The 17,762-nt window shown below is 37.7% G+C and overlaps 1 protein-coding gene across 5 annotated transcripts in view; it reads right to left on the bottom strand.

Annotated features, from left to right (window-relative positions):
• Nucleotides 1–17,762, bottom strand: part of cadm2b (cell adhesion molecule 2b) — a 159,064-nt gene that overhangs the window by 26,824 nt on the left and 114,478 nt on the right. For all 5 annotated transcript variants that reach the window (XM_060888742.1, XM_060888745.1, XM_060888744.1 and 2 more), the window contains exon 3: nt 11,361–11,510. In XM_060888742.1, the coding sequence (XP_060744725.1) occupies nt 11,361–11,510 (150 nt within the window). The remainder of the gene's footprint in view (nt 1–11,360; nt 11,511–17,762) is intronic.

Here is a 17,762-nt window from a genome sequence, read left to right as displayed (position 1 = left end):
AAGAACGTTTGGAAGAAAAATATACACAGAATGGTATGGAGAAGAGTCTATGACAGGGTACTTTAGAGGAGAAAGTACTGGCACTTTCTCTGTACTGGCACCAAGGTGGTGGAACGAACTTCCCCTAGAGGTCCGGACAGCTGAGTCACTGGCTATTTTCAAGTGGCGGTTGAAGACCTAATTATTCAGGAAACACTTCAACTAGCACTTCTTTCCTTATCTTTTGCATTTAAAAAAAAACAACAAAAAAAACACACCTTTGACACTTTTTCATTGTAACTCTGAACAAATGTTTTAAACTCATGGTATCTTAAGTATGTAACTTAGTGATCCAGCATTAATGTATTCAACGATAGAGATTTAAGCACTTATGTACGTCGCTCTGGATAAGGGCGTCTGCCAAATGCTGTAAATGTAAATGTAAATGTAGGAGAATTCGGCCGATAGTCGAACCTCGGATTCAGGTAGAACAATGCGGTTTTCGTCCCGGTCGTGGAACACAGGACCATCTCTATACCCTCACCAGGTTGCTGGATGGTTCATGGGAGTTTGCCCAACCAGTCCACATGTTCTTTGTGGATCTGGAGAAGGTATTCGACCATGTCCCTCATGGCGACCTGTGGGGGTGCTCTGGGAGTATGGGGTCCGGGGCCCTCTGCTAAGGGCTGTCCGGTCCCTATATGACCAGAGCAGGAGTTTGGTTTGCATTGCCGGCAGTAAGTCAGACTTGTTCCCGGTGCATGTTGGACTCCGGCAGGGCTGCCCTTTGTCACCGGTCCTGTTCATTATTTATATGGACAGGATTTCTAGGCGCACTCAGGGGCAGGAGGGAGTCCGGTTTGGGGGCCACAGGATTTTGTCTCTGCTTTTTGTAGACGATGTTGTCCTGTTGGCTTCATCAAATCAGGACCTGCACTGGGACGGTTTGCAGCCGAGTGTGAAGCGGTGGGGATGAGAATCAGCACCTCCAAGTCCGAGGCCATGGTTCTCAGCCAGAAAAGAGTGGCTTGTCCCCTTCAGGTTGGTGGAGAGCTCCTGCCTCATGTGGAGAAGTTTAAGAATCTTGGGGTCTTGTTCATGAGTGAGGGAAGGATGGAATGGGAGATCGACAGGCAGATCGGTGTATCTTCTTCAGTGATGCGGTCGATATACCGATCTGTTGTGGTGAAGAAAGAACTGATCTGTAAGGCAAAGCTCTCTATTTACCTGTTGATCTACGTTCCTAAACTCACCTATGGTAATAAGCTTTAGGTCATGACCGAAAGGACTAAATCCCGCTTACAGGCAGCCGAAATGAGTTTCTTCCATAGGGTGGCTGGGCGCTCCCTTAGAGATGGTGAGGAGCTTGGTAACTCGGGAGGAGCTCAGAATAGAGCTGCTGCTCCTCCACATCGAGAGGAGCCAGTTGAGGTATCTGTTCTGGATGCCTCCTGGACGCCTCCCTGGGGAGGTGTTCTGGGCATGTCCAACCGGGAGGAGGCCCCGGGGAAGACCTAGAACACGCTGGAGGGAACATGTCTTTCGGCTGGCCTGGGAACGCTTTGGTATTCCCCTGGAAGAGCTGGAGGAAGTGTTTGGGGAGAGGGAAGTCTGGATGGATGGATGGTATGGAGAAGAGATGCTTAGGCTGATTTCTTTCTAGTCAACATGTAGATTCAGGCAGATTACACAGGGTAAAATGCCCCTTAGATAGGATCCTCATCTCACTTGCTATTTTTAATACCTTACTCATAAACCATTTGAAGTAATTTGAGATGTTTGCCTCACACAATTCTTGGTTTGTCATTGACGAGACCTTGCAAAATAATGCTTAAGCATTATTAATATTATCATTATAACAGCATTACTTTTGAGAAATATTAGATTTTACCCTCTCATCTAAAATCATGACCAGATATACATGTCTGACTTCCAGTAAAGCTAATATATTTGTAAAAATGTTCATATATTCCTTCTATTGTTGATTTCAACTCCCTATTTTTCTTCCTCTAATGAGACATAATGTACCATAGATCTTATTAATTAGATCATTCATTAACCTCATCACTTTCTGAGCATTTTGTTTTGTCGTAATCTCGTATAGCTCAAATAATTTAACATTGTAAATGGCACCATATGATCCCATATAACATTTGTTAATTTGCATGTGCAATGGAATTAATAGTGCTTGCAAATGGTGGGCACATTGCGGGTGATAAAGAATAATGGAGTAAATTACATGCCAGGTCAGAGGAGGAACAATATGTAAACTTTGCGTGTGCTATTTGTTCCTTTAGCCGTGGTGAGTTTAGCTCTCTAAGGGACTCCTGCAAAGGTAAACAAAACATGAACCTTGCCACAAACGCATAATTACCAGTCCAGTGTACTGCCAATTAAAAGCAGTGAGAAGCATCAACAAACTGTTCAAATTGAATATTAACACAAAATAAAAGAGTTAATAACTACCTCTGAATAAAATCCTTTTCAAAGCCTCTATTTAAATGCTGTTGGCATTACCAAATCTGTTATTTTGACACGCTTTCTTTTGTAGACCATCAAGTAAATCAGTTTAGATTTTTTTTTTTAATAAAGTTTACATGATTTACACATCCAAACCTTTTTGTAATTCAGTGCTTTTCCTCCAAAATGGTGATGAATGTCAGTAACAAACAACATTCAAATTCCATGTTATAGCAATAGACCATGCTAAAGCAATCCTATTTCTCTGATCTTAATCTCTACTAATGCTCTGGTTATCTTCTTTCCTTTTCTCCTGACATTCTTTCCTGATGATGCAGAGAAAGGACAGAGTTTGTTTTTAGGGTTATTGATTGAGCTGCCCTGGCATTGGAACATAAATGTGTTATTACACAACCTTATATGACTTGTCGTAGGTACTGTAGCTCTTTACAACAGCTGATCATTTTTGGAATTAGCTTTAATAAATGTATATGTATGTTCATGTCATTTCTCAGAAAGGGTTTATATAGGTGTCATTTAGCATAAGGATTTTGTTACACTTTTACAGAAGATATTAAGACAAAAATGAAGATGATGTTGGAATACGGTTACTCCAGGCATATTAGCTTTGAAAGACAATGTAAATGCACTTTTGTCCTTGCCCTAAAGAGCTCATTGTATGCTAATTTTTGTTTTGCATGATAATTGAATTTTTGCTCATAAAATCTAATGCACCGTCCACGGCTGTCTGAATCTCCTTGGCTAATGACCAATTTAACGAGTCCATTAATGCAGTAATTTTGAAGATAACAACATTCTAATTGCCCCAGGCCAATTAAGAGCCCACTCTGCATTTGACCTTTACCAGTTGTGAGCTGAATGTTCCTAATGAATTCCAGGAAGCATTTGAGTGGCATCAACATTTGAGATATGCTTTTAAAGCGGAAGTCTTGACCCAGGTTCATTTAGTGCAACTATCCTCAATTAGACCTGTACGGATTCATCCAATGACTTTGTATTGCGTTTCAGACCTTTTACATCACATCTTAAAGTGTAGGTATTCATCTGCCTTTACATTTACCTCCTTCCATTATCTCAGTCTTATTTCATCGTAAAACTGCACATCAATTATTCAGTACCTATTATACTCTGCAATAACAAGCACTTTACATCTCTCATTAAAAAAGTGTGAAATGGATTTCGGGCAGGTTTTGCAGGTGTTGTTTTTCGCCTAAACAGGACACGAACAGACGAACCAGTAAATCACACTGTGTTGTGCATCGGTCTAATTTGTGTTTTTTTTTCTGTGTGATGAATCATAAGTTGGCTGCACATTAATAGCGGAACACTAAGGGAGACATATGGAACGCATTGATTTTTTTGCACTGTGGTAACTCATCATGGGGGTGCTTCTTTCATTGTTCACCTCTAATAGCTGTAAGGTAAGATGGATGTGTGTGCTCTCGTAATACACACACAAACCACAGCGGTCGACAGTACCATGTCTCGGGCAGTCTGCAGACACCACAGTATGGATATCCTACCTATACATAATTCATGAGTACAGACAGAAAGGACCAGAGAGCAGTTTATTTGTCTCTTTGTCTGATCAGCACTATGAGCAAAGAGGCTTGTAGCTAGGATCGATTTTAGTGCAGGTTTCAGAGAGGAAGAACACCTCCACATGTGTTTTGTAAGGGACACACGTACATGCATACATCCTGACTCTACACTTTGAAGCTGGCACTTTGCTGAGTAGGCTGTTGTCAGATTTAGACCTTGTGTGGGTGTTGCTTCACGCAAGTTCATGAGTTATAGTCAAGCCAGAAGCAAGGTAATGGGATAAAAGAGAGTGAACTAGTCATCTCGCTCTCTCAACATTACTATGTAACAAAAGAGCTAACACTTTACATTAAGCCTTCTTTTACTGATTTATTCAATTCTTCAAATGATTTAACACAAGTTGCTACGAACATAGCATAAAAACATAAGTTAATAGAAGTGACTTAAATATGAAAAAATATGATATACTTGCATACTCTGACATTCGTATTATTGATGACGATCAACATGAACCCAGACTTTTATTAAATTACAGTAGTAGTTAACTTGCAACATTCAACAGTGAGGTTCAAGTTCTAATATTTACAGATGGAGTTCATCAACTTAAAAATAATTTGTAATATTCTGCAGTATACATTTGGCAAATTGTAAGGACAAATTATGGATTAAACATTCATCACTAGTCAACTTTGTATTTTATTAATGTTTTAACAGGGTGGAAGGTGTACTGAAAAAAGTAAAAGTTATAAAAGTGATTATATTACTACTTTTAAGAGAACAGGAGAGCTTTGATATCTGTAATGAGTACTTTTAAAGTCTAAATAAAAATGTGATGAGTGAAAAATTAATTTTCTGGAAATGTAATTACGTAAGTGTACAAATATTCAATTTCAATATTCAAGGAAAGTTTAAATACCCCAAAATTATTTTAATCAGTGTAACAAAGTACAATTATTCCACCTCTGTAGTGGTGAATAGTAAATAAAAGTGGTTAAGGGAAGAATACAATATTGCCATTGCAACATTTGTTTGAAGAATAATGTGCTATTTCAATGCATGAACCCGAAATGTCGCTCCGACTGTGAGCCTATAGGCCATATACAAGCTTTGTAGCTTATTGAGATGAAGTCAGTCAAGACAGCTCATCACTATGCGAGAGAATAAACCTAATCAACCAGGTCATCGTGTTTGATCCCACTATAATGCAGCTAATGCATCTGAAGTGACTGTAAGCGTGTATGTGCCCCAGGCAAAAGTGTCCGAATTATAAAATGCTGAAATACTTAGCATGAAAGTAAATGTCAAATCTTTCATACTTGCTAAAATGGAAAAGACTTGGAAAGAGCCAGCATTGTAAAAAAGAAAAAAAAAACATAATATGTTTGCTGACATTTTACAAAATGCTGATTAAATGTGAAAAAAAAAAAAAAACTGTATGTGATTTCCCCCAGTTGCACAGGGTGGAAGTGCACATCCCCATATCTGTTATTGACTGTCTTTTTGAAATTCATGTGCTGTTTGCTACGAAGCCTAAGAGTGGATTAGCCTCTCTTCAAGTCATCTCGAGCTAGCCACCTCCACCTCACCTCAAATTTTGAATGGTAGATTAAGTTACAAAAAAAAGGAGAGCACTTTATCATGGAAAAATAAAAATACTAAGATCTCTCAGTTATCCTAATATGCAACATAATGTATAATGATCAGGCTATGACTAACTATCATGCACGATTTTAGCAGTCACACTTGTTATTTAAAATGCATTATACATTATACATAATACCATATAAGCTGTGTCATAATGTCATAAGCTGTATAACTGCATTTAGTTATATCTATAACAAAGCATCAGCATACTTAAAAATAAGTTAGAAAGTCCAATTTAAATCATTATAATGTCTATGCTTATTTCTGAGTAATTATACAGGCTTGGGCATGAGTCATCTAGAGATATATAGAACTATAGACGCATTTTAAACATTCATTCATTTTCTACCGCTTATCCGAACTACCTCGGGTCACGGGGAGCCTGTGCCTACTGTATCTCAGGCGTCATCGGGCATCAAGGCAGGATACACCCTGGACAGAGTGCCAACCCATCGCAGGGCGCACACACACACACTCACTCACGCAATCACACACTAAGGACAATTTTCCAGAGATGCCAATCAACCTACCATGCATGTCTTTGGACTGGGGGAGGAAACCGGAGTACCCGGAGGAAACCCCCGAGGCACGGGGAGAACATGCAAACTCCACACACACAAGGCGGAGACGGGAATCGAACCCCCAACCTTGGAGGTGTGAGGCGAACGTGCTAACCACTAAGCCACCGTGCCCCCCCTGCATTTTAAACGTGTTTAAAAGGTCTGCATTTCAAAATATGTTTGAAAGGAATGTCACATTTAATTTAATTAAAAATTATTTAATGAATACAAAATTGTAGTTTTTAGTCAGAGCTATGGCATGTCATTTCATACCGTAGGAGCAATTAGACAGGCTTATTTTAGCCATTTAACACATTTACATAAACATTTCATGTTTTCCTATATTTTGTATATATACCACACACACACACACAAACATAAAACTACAGCCAACAGGACAAAGGTCAGCATCATGTTCGTATCTAATGCATAATGATTCCATTATAGCGGTGCTATTTTATTGTTTTTATGTTTATCACAAAAGATTATCCACTTCACAGAGTCACAATCACTACAACCAGTGATATCTTGAGCATGCATGAAGGTCAATTTCTTTTTAACAGCTGGTTGAATAAATAATGTATCCCATTCGTTAACAGAGGGGCATTTACTCTGATTAGCTGCGTAAACACAACATGATGCTTTTTTCTTTTTTACCCAGGCAGACACTGGAATTCCTGTTTGTAATTTCTTCACATATTCAGCTGGATCACATACAGCAGTTGCTACAGTTCATTGCTGCTCTTGATTTTTGTCATGTACAGACAGAGGCCTGTTAGCTCCTAGCAGCAAAATGACATAGTTCTACTACTCAGACATTTCAAAAGGGGATGAAAAGGAGCACAGACATGTCATTATTTTGGTAGGTAACTGAGGTGCATGGGTGAGCTATCTAATGGATGGATGATTAAGGTCTTCGGGTCTGAGACTAGACTCACTGCCCTTTAGTAACACAGCACCATAGAAATCCATGCAGACGTGATAAGGATTCTGGCTATGGTGAAAACATTTAGAGCCGTGTTCTTAACCTCTTCATAATCTTCACATGTGCGCATTTGTATAGCGCCAAATCTGGCCCTTTGTATACAGATGTACTAAATATTCCCACTGCAAAATTCTGATGCAGGAATGGATGACTGTTAATGAAAGCCAACAGTGATAGTCATTTTTAGATTGAAATAAACCAAATGGTCTCACTAGCACTTTTCTATTAAGCATATGTGGCTCAGGCTATTGGTTGGTTGGAATTACTGTATTGGATCTGTCAGCCTCTGGGGGTTTATTTCATCACTCTTGTGCCAGCAGGCATTGAAGTGAACATAGTCGATACCTTAAGCTGATCATTTGAGCTTTGAGCATTGCTTACTGTGAGTGTAATGTTACGCTGTTAATGTGATGAATGTGCATGTGAATATGATGATGTCACACCTTTAGCAGCATGGGCCAGAAATGAGCTTTTGACAAATGGGGATTTAATGACATGCCACAGAGAAATGTACATTGCATTAAAAAATTAAAATAGTGTGTAAGAAAAATATAAAAATGGCATGAATACAAATCTAAAGATGTTTATGGATGTCATAATTATTCAACTTGAAGGAACAAAAACAGTGTTAAAATTGATTTTTGGTTTGTTTGTCTCAAACATAACTGAAAAACAGTTTTGACTAACTTTATTGTTTTTGTAATATGTTTGTCAAACTTCCTCGCTTTTATTTTTTTCTTTCTGTCTTTCTTTCTTAAGATAAACAAGTACATACAGACAACATGACACTACACCAAACAATCCTGCATCCTCTTCAGACAGGGGATGTTCAGATGCAAGCCGTAGATCTAATTGTGGCTATTTTGCCTCGCTTTCTTTCCCTCTTTCTATCTCTCATGCCATCCTTTCTCTATAAGTGGCCTCTCTTATCAGCTTGTGCTCCCTCGGGAGCTAGCTCGTCCCTCCAGCCTGCTGCTGACAAAGACTCTTTGGTTCCACAGAGAGCACAGGTTTAAATGTGTATGTTTACATATTTTACAGATACTGTGCTCGGTTTTGGTGATGGCCAATTATAACTTGGAAAAGATCTTCCCAAGAATTTAAGACTTTGATCCACAAGCTAACTGATCAGCAGGAATTAAAGGAAGCATATGTGATTCCTGAAAGCACTTACACTGGGAACCTTTGAGGCAAATATACCTTTGGGAAAACTGGCAGCTTTTTGCCCATATGTGACTAGAGACAAAAAGGCTAAATAAATCATGCTGCAAAGTGGGTGACAGAATAAGTCTCTAAAAGACAGCCCCAGCAGGTTGTATATTTCTGCAGGCTGTGTGCTTGTAAGTTTGCCAGCACAACAAATGGCATTTCTCTGTCCCTGTTTGTCAGTGCTTTCTGAGGGCCGCTACTCTCCTCTTCGGGCCATTCAATTATCATCAGATTCCACTAGCAAAAAGGACAGTCATCCCAAGAAGTCTCTGGCATGGCCAGTGAGCCTCTGTGTCTCTGTGATATCGATCACAGACCTGTCAGTTTTACTTCACCTTAACAACAGCAAATCTGTCCTCATGCCTACACACGAGAAGGCACTAATGGTTAGTTGCCAAGCAAACATTGTGCTGAAACTTTAGTGCACTTGCCAGGTCTAAAATCCCCTTTAGAGAATATCCGTGTAGTTTTAAATTTCCTTGGACTTGATTTCCATGGACCCCACGGCTAGTGTAGCGGCTGAGCTTTCATCTCATGTCTGGATCATTTAAAAATACAGAGAAAGGAAACGTGACCTCTGGTTAAAATATGTGAGGACCAAGTAAGATGGAATTCTGCCAGTAGGCTCTCATACATGTGCCAGAACCTTAAAATCTGATTACTATCTGGCCACCAAGCTGTGGACAAGATTATCAGTATTTTTACTTCAAGGCATTAAAGTAATTATGACTAAAGACATGGACTAAAGGATGGGTCACCTGAAATTTTCATACTGTAGATTTATGTGTGATGGTACTTCAGTACTGTTCAGGCACATTTGTGTATCAATTGCTGCTTTGTGACTATTTTGTAATAGACTAATTTGTAATAATTAAAATGTGGAATAAATTACAAATCAATAAATGCTAAAAACTCAAAACCAAGATCATTTGCAGCTTTTAATCTAAACCTATTTGCACAAACTCTTAAAAATGTTCAGGCTGCTTGTTCAACTTCCCAGAGTTCTGTGTCGCAAAGTTTGCCTTTATCTTAAAGCTGATAGAGTTTTGTAGCACTGAATCTACACACCATGCTAAAAACACACTTGTCACTTTTGTTCTAGCACAGTACACTATTAAACACACACATATATATATATTTTCCCCAGGCAAAGCAAAGACTTGAGCGTACATGAGACGCGATACATTCTTTTAAATGTGAGAAATCATTTTTGCACTCACACAGATGCACACAAAATCTTAAATGTCAGTGCAGCAGGCTAATGAAGCTGCTCTTTTCCACCAGAGAAACAGCCTAGTTTTTTTGTCAGAGAGACCTGGCCGGTGCCTGCTCCAAATTACTTCCTACAAAACATTGAAAAACTACCTGCATAGTAGTATGAGGGCAACGTGTATTGAACAGACTGAGGGAAATTGTCTTTCCTGAGAGAATGACATTCAAAGGTACTGAGATAATTGGGAAAGTTACTTTGTACTCACTTTGAACATAAAACATGAAGCTTAACATGAAATGACAATGAAGCATTCACCTGAATAACACCCAACCTGAATAACTTATCATATTTTTTATCATTAACATGTGATCATCAGTGGTGTCAAGATTTATTTTTGATGAAAATCATTGATTTTTTTGAAAAAAATATTATTATGTAAATATCTTTTGTCAACATGTTGATCTAATTCCCAACAGCGGTTTCCTAGATTACTAACATTTGATGCCAGTGGGATTTAATAAACTGCTTCATTATGACCCAAAGAGAGTGACGCAGCAACACAAGTCCTTTATTCTGTTCAGCTCTTTAATCTTCTCACCTGTACATGCTGCTCAAAAAGTAAAGTTTCAATGCTCCAAAATTTGCACTAATGGCACCATCACCATGGTGGGGTGGAGGTGTGTGTGTGTGTCCAACTGAACACTCTGAATGTGTTAAATCAACACTTTAACATGAGATTTTATTGTGAAGGGAAGAAGCTACACTTGCTGATAAAATTATTGCATCAGGCCTACCAACATATTTGCATTTTACATAGGAGCTCTGCACTTTAACATGAGTATGCAGGAATGCAATTCTACACCAAAACAGCAGTCAAAATAAGTAATGGCCCCCAATAAAAAAATGACAGCTCAGGAAGCTGATGTAAGAATCTTGAATGATTGACAGTTGTGCCAATGTTTTCATTGACCCTCCTCTGGAAGGTCTGCCCCTTTCCACCCATCTCATATAGTAATCTCTTTCCTTGACTTGATTTCCTTACATGAAAGACTGACGTGGTGCCCTCACTTTCTGTCATGATCAATGGAGAATGTTCTTGATAGGGGTATGCTGTTTAGAAATGGAAAATAAAGACGTTCGAAACACAGTCTATTAGAGTTCCTTGAAATAAAATATATCAGCATGTTCACATTAACTAACATTAGACTCTAAAACAGGATCGCCCCATTAAATTACGTGAACTTATTTCTTCGTTTTATCTCGTCTTGACAAGATTTCAATATTTCAAAAATGAAAACAGTGTTTTGACTACCTGTGAGCTGAAACACTGCTTATCTTTAGGATGTGTTTACGCATGCTTTTAAACCATCTTGACATATCTTACAGTGTAGACGGATATGTAGTTAAGATATTTATTAGGTATGTCACTGACTACTTTCAACTGAAAAAGAAAAACAAATTCATGTAGGCATATGTAGTGTAAAACTGAACACTACAAATGATTTGAATAGTAATCAGAATTGGACAGTGATTTTAAATATTTGCTTCCTTTACCAGGGAAGAAATGTCATTAAAGCACAAATTTTCAACAAAGTGCAAAGTAAAAAGTTTGAACAAAGGAAAAGTTTCAATACGTCTGATCTACATAATGTTCCACATGACTGGGTTCTCATATGTCTCCCCAAATGGCACACTTTCCCCAAGGTCTCCAGAGCAAAGGCTTATAAACTGACCCAGTCACACTGACCTTTCTTGTCCCCAAAGAAAAGGGTTTGCTGTGCAGGGTTTGACCACTGGAGGGAGGTGTTATCGTTGTAATCCACACGGCAGGTCATGTTGGCTGTGCTCCCCTCCACCACTGTCACATTCTGGGTGACAGGAAACTGGCTCTGACTGCCTGCATTGACACACGAAAGAGAAAAAGAGAAAAACAGGAAAATAATTTATTCTTAGTGACTACTGCAACGACAGACCTGTGCAATATAGCACATAGTATACGTATATACCTTTAATCATCTAAATATCCATCAAAAATGTTCTTCCATAAAATAATTCTCTGGTAGTGGGGCTTGTAATAAACATCCATAAAGAGCTGAAAAATATGATGATGAATGTTTCACAGTGTACAAAATGCAATTTATTTATTCCGTATCATTAGTCAAATAAAATAGTCATTCTGACTGAATATAAATGTCAACACTTCAGCATAGGGCGAATGATGGTGGGTCATAGCCAAGATATCCATTCTCAGCAAACATGTTTCTACATAATTAGTGAATACAGCAGAACCACCTTTTATGCTATGAAGGGTCACAGGGAACCTGGAGTCTGTTCCAGGGGACGCTGGGCAAAAGATAGTAAACAGTACGGACAGCAGGGCACAATCGACACACACAGACACACCCATTTGGACAATTTAAAGATGCCATTCAGCCTACAAAACATGTATTTGGACTCAGGGAGGAAACTGGAGGACTCAGAGGAAACCATAGAAGCACGGGGAGAACATGGGACAGGACGGAGGCAGAAATCAGTGTGGGACAAAGAGCCAACCACTAAAACACTAAACCATCATATGAAAGCATATTTTAAAAAGCACCAGAACAATTATGGAGAAAAAAAGCGAAAACAAAGTAAACTGACTGATTTCTCAAAAAATTATAAATATCAGGAATATTTTAGTTTAAAGCAAAGACTTACAGTATAAGAAAATAATATGAGTACTACAATAAACAATAAACTGGCAATATTTCCAAATAATATTTGTACCAACTACTCATATGCACCTTCAGTAGCTAATACTGAATGAATTTAAATTAAATTTGAGTTTGGAAAACAGCACAGGTTAATTTTTGATAATGACTGAATATAACTTGAAGTGATACATGTGTTTTTTTAAAACTACAATTATGTTCTCACACAAAGAAGCTTGTTACAGGTAACCAAGGCCGTATTTAGATACTGTTAATTGTGACTGATGGCTAAACTTTTATAACACATGAGAATCCTTCAGCTTCCAGCAGCCAAGAAGACAACAGTGAATGTACAGAAAATCTATAGAAAAAATAAACATATACACAACAGTGTCTGTACACAGTCAACAATGTCTCACTTCACAAGCACAGTGGCATTATTCCTGCTTTTCTTTTCATGCACTCTTCTCTCCCTCTGACGCTCGATCAGCAGTAATTGGTAGCAGGGCCTAATTAGACCAAGTCATGTTTGCCTGGCATCTTCTGTTGCTGCAGCTGGGCGCTAAATTGACACAAAATCCCAACCACGACAAACTTCGATCTGTGGAAGAGACCGCTTCTTTTCTCTTCTAGGAGTGGGAAAAAATAGCCTAAATGTGTGTTTTAATGTCCATATCTGTGTGTGCGTGTGTGCGCGCGTGTGTGTGTATGTGTATGTGTGTGTGTTAACACAACTGTGAGAGTGAAAATGTCTATAGAAGCCGCCCAAGCCAAGCATAATCACGTTCCCTCAGTGGACTCTGTTATGTCTTACTCCACATTTGTTCTCTTTTTGTTGCTGAAAAGTCCCTTAATTGCACTCTGGCTTCCTCTCCTCTCTAACTTGTTCTTTTTTTTGTTGTGCATAAGCCAAGAGTTAAGCTTTTTACCACAGAGCTTATTTTCTATGCAGTTACACCATGGCACTGTTAAATTCTTGCTTCTGTTCAGTCAGAAGGTGTTCATTAGTTTTCTATAACAGCAGCTCTGAGTATCTTTACTATAGATTTGTAACAACACTGTTATTTAACAATGTCTGAACAATCCTTTTTTAAATGTGCTTTACTAATGCCATATTTTAATCTTGTACCAATATTACTACACATTTTACATGTTGTTTTCTATCCATTCGTGAATGTGCAATGTAAGAAATGTATATTCATATGCTTTCTCTAACAATATTCCGAATGCCTCTTCATGGTAGATGCTGCACATGTAGAGACTAAATATTCATGTAATTGTTGTAATGGTGAAGAATTGTTAACATTTTTGAAAGGAGTCCCCAATAACAGTGGCGTAACAGTGGAGTATAAATAAATACTAAAAATACAAATAATAAATGGCGTAACAGTGGAGTAAGAGTGTCAGTGTAAGGAGAATAATAAGAAGAAGAGAAATATAATGCTTTTTGTTTTGTTACTGGTTTTGTTACTTCTTATAAGGTTTTTATAAGGTTACCAAAGGTTTTTGGTAAGAAAGAAACCCCTCGAACCCCCACCTTCTTTGATTATTTGCTTCATTATGTTGTATACCTTACATAAAATTACACGTATCAGAACCTTGTTAGTGCTCACCACAGCAATCTAGCAAACAGACAAACTAACACGATGATAACTCCTCTTACTCAGAGGTCAGTGTGTGAGCGTCTCTGGCATTACCGGTGAGTTAATCCTGTGTTTTGACAGTCTCTGAGCAGCAAGGAAGCATCACCTGGGCTTCCCACCAGCATATCTTATTGTTCTGCTCTCATAAAGGTGACATTGGATCTGCCTCTAACATGGACCACATGCTATGTACTTGTTGTAGGCACTGTGGAGGATTCAGCTTTCCTCATCAGTCAGGAGCAGCAGGAGCTTTCAAGGTGTGAGATGCAGCAATCATAGACTCTGGTGTTTGAAACTTACACATCTCTCTGTCTTGTAGTTTATCAGGAAAAAAAAGATCGGGATCAAGAACATGGATCATACACGCTTAAGGTTAAATCCCTAGGTGAACAGTAAAACACTACAGACAGATGTTAAACGCAAGTGTATAACAAAAGAGTGTAATTAATTCTCTCCAATATTTTGGGGGAATAAACACTGCCCAAAATCCACTGCAGAGAAATACAGAGGGATTTTAATGAAATGTGACCTCCAGCTATTCTATACGTTGCAAATTAATTAAAGGACTTATATCAAAACAGCTTATAATAAACACGTTATAATGAAACACATGTTAAAAAACTTCACACTAAAACTTTTCTATTTTGTTTGATTTATTAATCTACGTAATAAATAGACATAAAGACATGAGTAAACAAGAAAATTAATTATGTTAACTTTTCCTTGAGGTGATACCTGAGCACGAACGAACCTACAGCGATATTGACATTGTTGAAGCGTTATTGACAATGTTACTAACAAATAACGTGTTATATCTGTAATGAGTCTGTCTGTGTTTTGCCCTGTTTCTGTCTGCTGGTTTGCCTTGTTGTTAATTGTTTGCCCCGCCCACTTGTTTGTTGCCATGGACACTAATGGAACTCAATTTTTCCCTCAGGTGTGCTGTCTTAGTCGCTGATTGTCTCTGCTTGGTGATTGGTCCCTGTTTGTTATATCTACTCTGTTTGTTCACTTCCCTGATGCTAGTCGTTGTTGAATGTTTATGTCTATGTTCCCGTTTCCTGTTAGCTCTGTGCTCTGCCTTGTTTTGCCTGCCTGTCTGTTTATCTGTTTCTTGTGTTTTGGATTATTAAACTTTAAACTGCATTTGGATCCTCACTCGCCTTTGCCGCACCGCAACAATATCTTTCTTTCTGAAAAAGTAGTCACATCTCTGAAAGGATAAGTTATACAGGTTTAATTTGCAAACACCTTTGAATAGAAAATTCATGAGTGTGCTACAAAAATATGTAGGAATAAATGTTTACTGACTCCACCAAAAGCTGACCATAGTCTTCATAAATGATTCTACAGTGAATTGGTTTTCCGTTGATTTCTCAGTACAAGGAAACATGCTGAAATTCTATTCTGAGAATCACATATGCATTACAGATGCAGCTATAGATTAGGTTATATGTTATATATGTTATGTTAAAGAGATTACACTGTAAAGAACTGAATTTCAATTTTTTTGACATTTTTATGCTTCATTTTCATACACTGTCATTTGATTTTATATTTACAATCCAGATATCTGCCTGCTTTTGTCAACGTTAAAACTGACTGGCAGTTAAAACTTATCCTGGCAGTGCATCATGGGAATACAGACAGTCCCGCAGCAGCCAAAAACTACACCACATGAATGCTTAAAAATAATGACAACCAGTAAGTCATGCAAGAACGGATTCTGTGTTCTAGCATTTTAGATGTTATATAAAACTGGTTTACATTCCAGTAATTAATTCTATAAAAAAGTAATTAAAGAAGAACAAAAGAGAAGGGATTACAGAAGAACAGATTTTAACAGTTTTAGACAGCATTTGAGAAAGCTCTTATCCCACATGTCGTTATATACTGCTAGAGTTTATGCCTCAGCATGTAACCAGCCTACTAAAAAACAGAATTTCAGAAGAAAAAAATTTAAACATGTGATAATTTCCACACCCACAGTAAGTGAACTTGAGCAGGAGATTGCGAGTACACAAGGCTGCGCATGATGGATTTCAGGCTGTTAGGTCAGCAGTGTGTATTGCCAGTGCACTGATATTGAACACAGAATTTCACTGCATCAGTTAATAACAGATATCGATATTACATCAAAAGGGAGAGTATTACAGCACAGCAAGCTCACTCAGGCTTAATCTCAAAACGACAAGATTGTGCAGTGGCAAAATTGTGCCGCATGCCTGGTAGCAAATGATGACATCTCACATAAAAGGATTTGGACCTGAAAATTATTTTCTTTTTCTCGTTACTGAAACCATAGTCTTCAGCTGGTAGACAACTCTAGGTCACTAATCATAGAATAAAAAATATTTGGAAGCAACTAAATATTGTCTCTTGTCTCAGTTTAAATGCTTTAGCAGATTATGTTTTATTCTTCTTATGAGTTTTTAAAGAAAAAAAATTATAAAAAAAATTATATATATATATATATATATATATATATATATATATATATATATATATATATATATGTACATATGTGTGTGTTTTTTTTTTAGCAATGGTTATATGTGTGTTTTTATGTCCTGTACTGTAGGTAATTTTCTAGTTATTTTGTGTACTCTTCTAGATATTTTTGTGTATCTTTTTAAAAAGGCCACACTACATCTGGCAACTGTACAGATAAACAATGGGAGAACACCATGGTCGTTTCTCTTTGTACTTGTTTTTAGGGTTTATGAGAGATTTGCAGGGGTTTTTTTTTTTTGCTGCTGTTGTTGAAGGCTTCTCGGAGTAAAGATTATGTCTGAACACTGAGGATTAAAACGACTTTATAGGCCCACATTGCGTTTATAACTGGTACGTAATCTGCTCCTATTTTGCTGAATTTTATCTGCTCAATTCAACAGAGTTATGTCTGACTGCACAAATCAAAGCATTTATATTACAAGAATTATTTAAAAAAATGTTGGAATATACTTGTGTTACACAAAAGTGGTCAGTACCATATTTTCATTAAATGTGCTTTTGTGTAATTATCTTTATACAGTATATATTATACACAACTCTGAGTAACTATTTCAGGTAAGGAATAAAAAATGGCAGAGTGTGATGTTATAGAAAATAATCAACAGCTCGTGAGTGTGACGCCAGTGTGATACCACCCCAAAACCGAATATTTACTACTAACAGCATGTTCTGGCATGTTTTATTTCACTTATACTACAGCAAACCTACCAACAGGAATGACATAGCCTCCTTTTATCCATGTATAGTTACATATAATGGTCTGAAACGTCTATAAAATTAGTTAATTCTTGTTATGACATACAGTACATTATGATATCATTTACATGTGAAAACCTGTGAGTATCAATCAAGACAAAAACGTCATCTTTCCTGGAGACTTCAATGTCTATGTCCATGTTCCAAATATTTTAAATGTCAGAAAACCTTTTTATTGTCTTCATGTGTAGCACCTAAAGGTTAATTCAATACATTAGCAGATCAACTTTATATATTTATGCATAGAATTTATTTGAGGTATGTTTATATTGCTGTGAATATCAAATGTCAAAAGATTGCATTGTGTTATTGACACTGAAGACATGTTTTTCTGTCCAGACTTTTTAATAGATTTTAATTCAAACATTTGGCAGTCCTTCCTATTCCACAATGTCAGAGTAAATATTCATTCATTTTCTACCGCCTATCCAAACTATCTCGGGTCACGGGGAGCCTGTGCCTATCTTAGGCATCATCGGGCATCAAGGCAGGATACACCCTGGACAGAGTGCCAACCCATCGCAGGGCACACACACACTCTCA

This window comes from Tachysurus vachellii, chromosome 15 (genome assembly GCF_030014155.1).
Source record: "Tachysurus vachellii isolate PV-2020 chromosome 15, HZAU_Pvac_v1, whole genome shotgun sequence".
NCBI lineage: Eukaryota > Metazoa > Chordata > Actinopteri > Siluriformes > Bagridae > Tachysurus > Tachysurus vachellii.
Note: the sequence above shows the minus strand (reverse complement) of the source record. Positions and strands in the feature narration are given on the sequence as shown.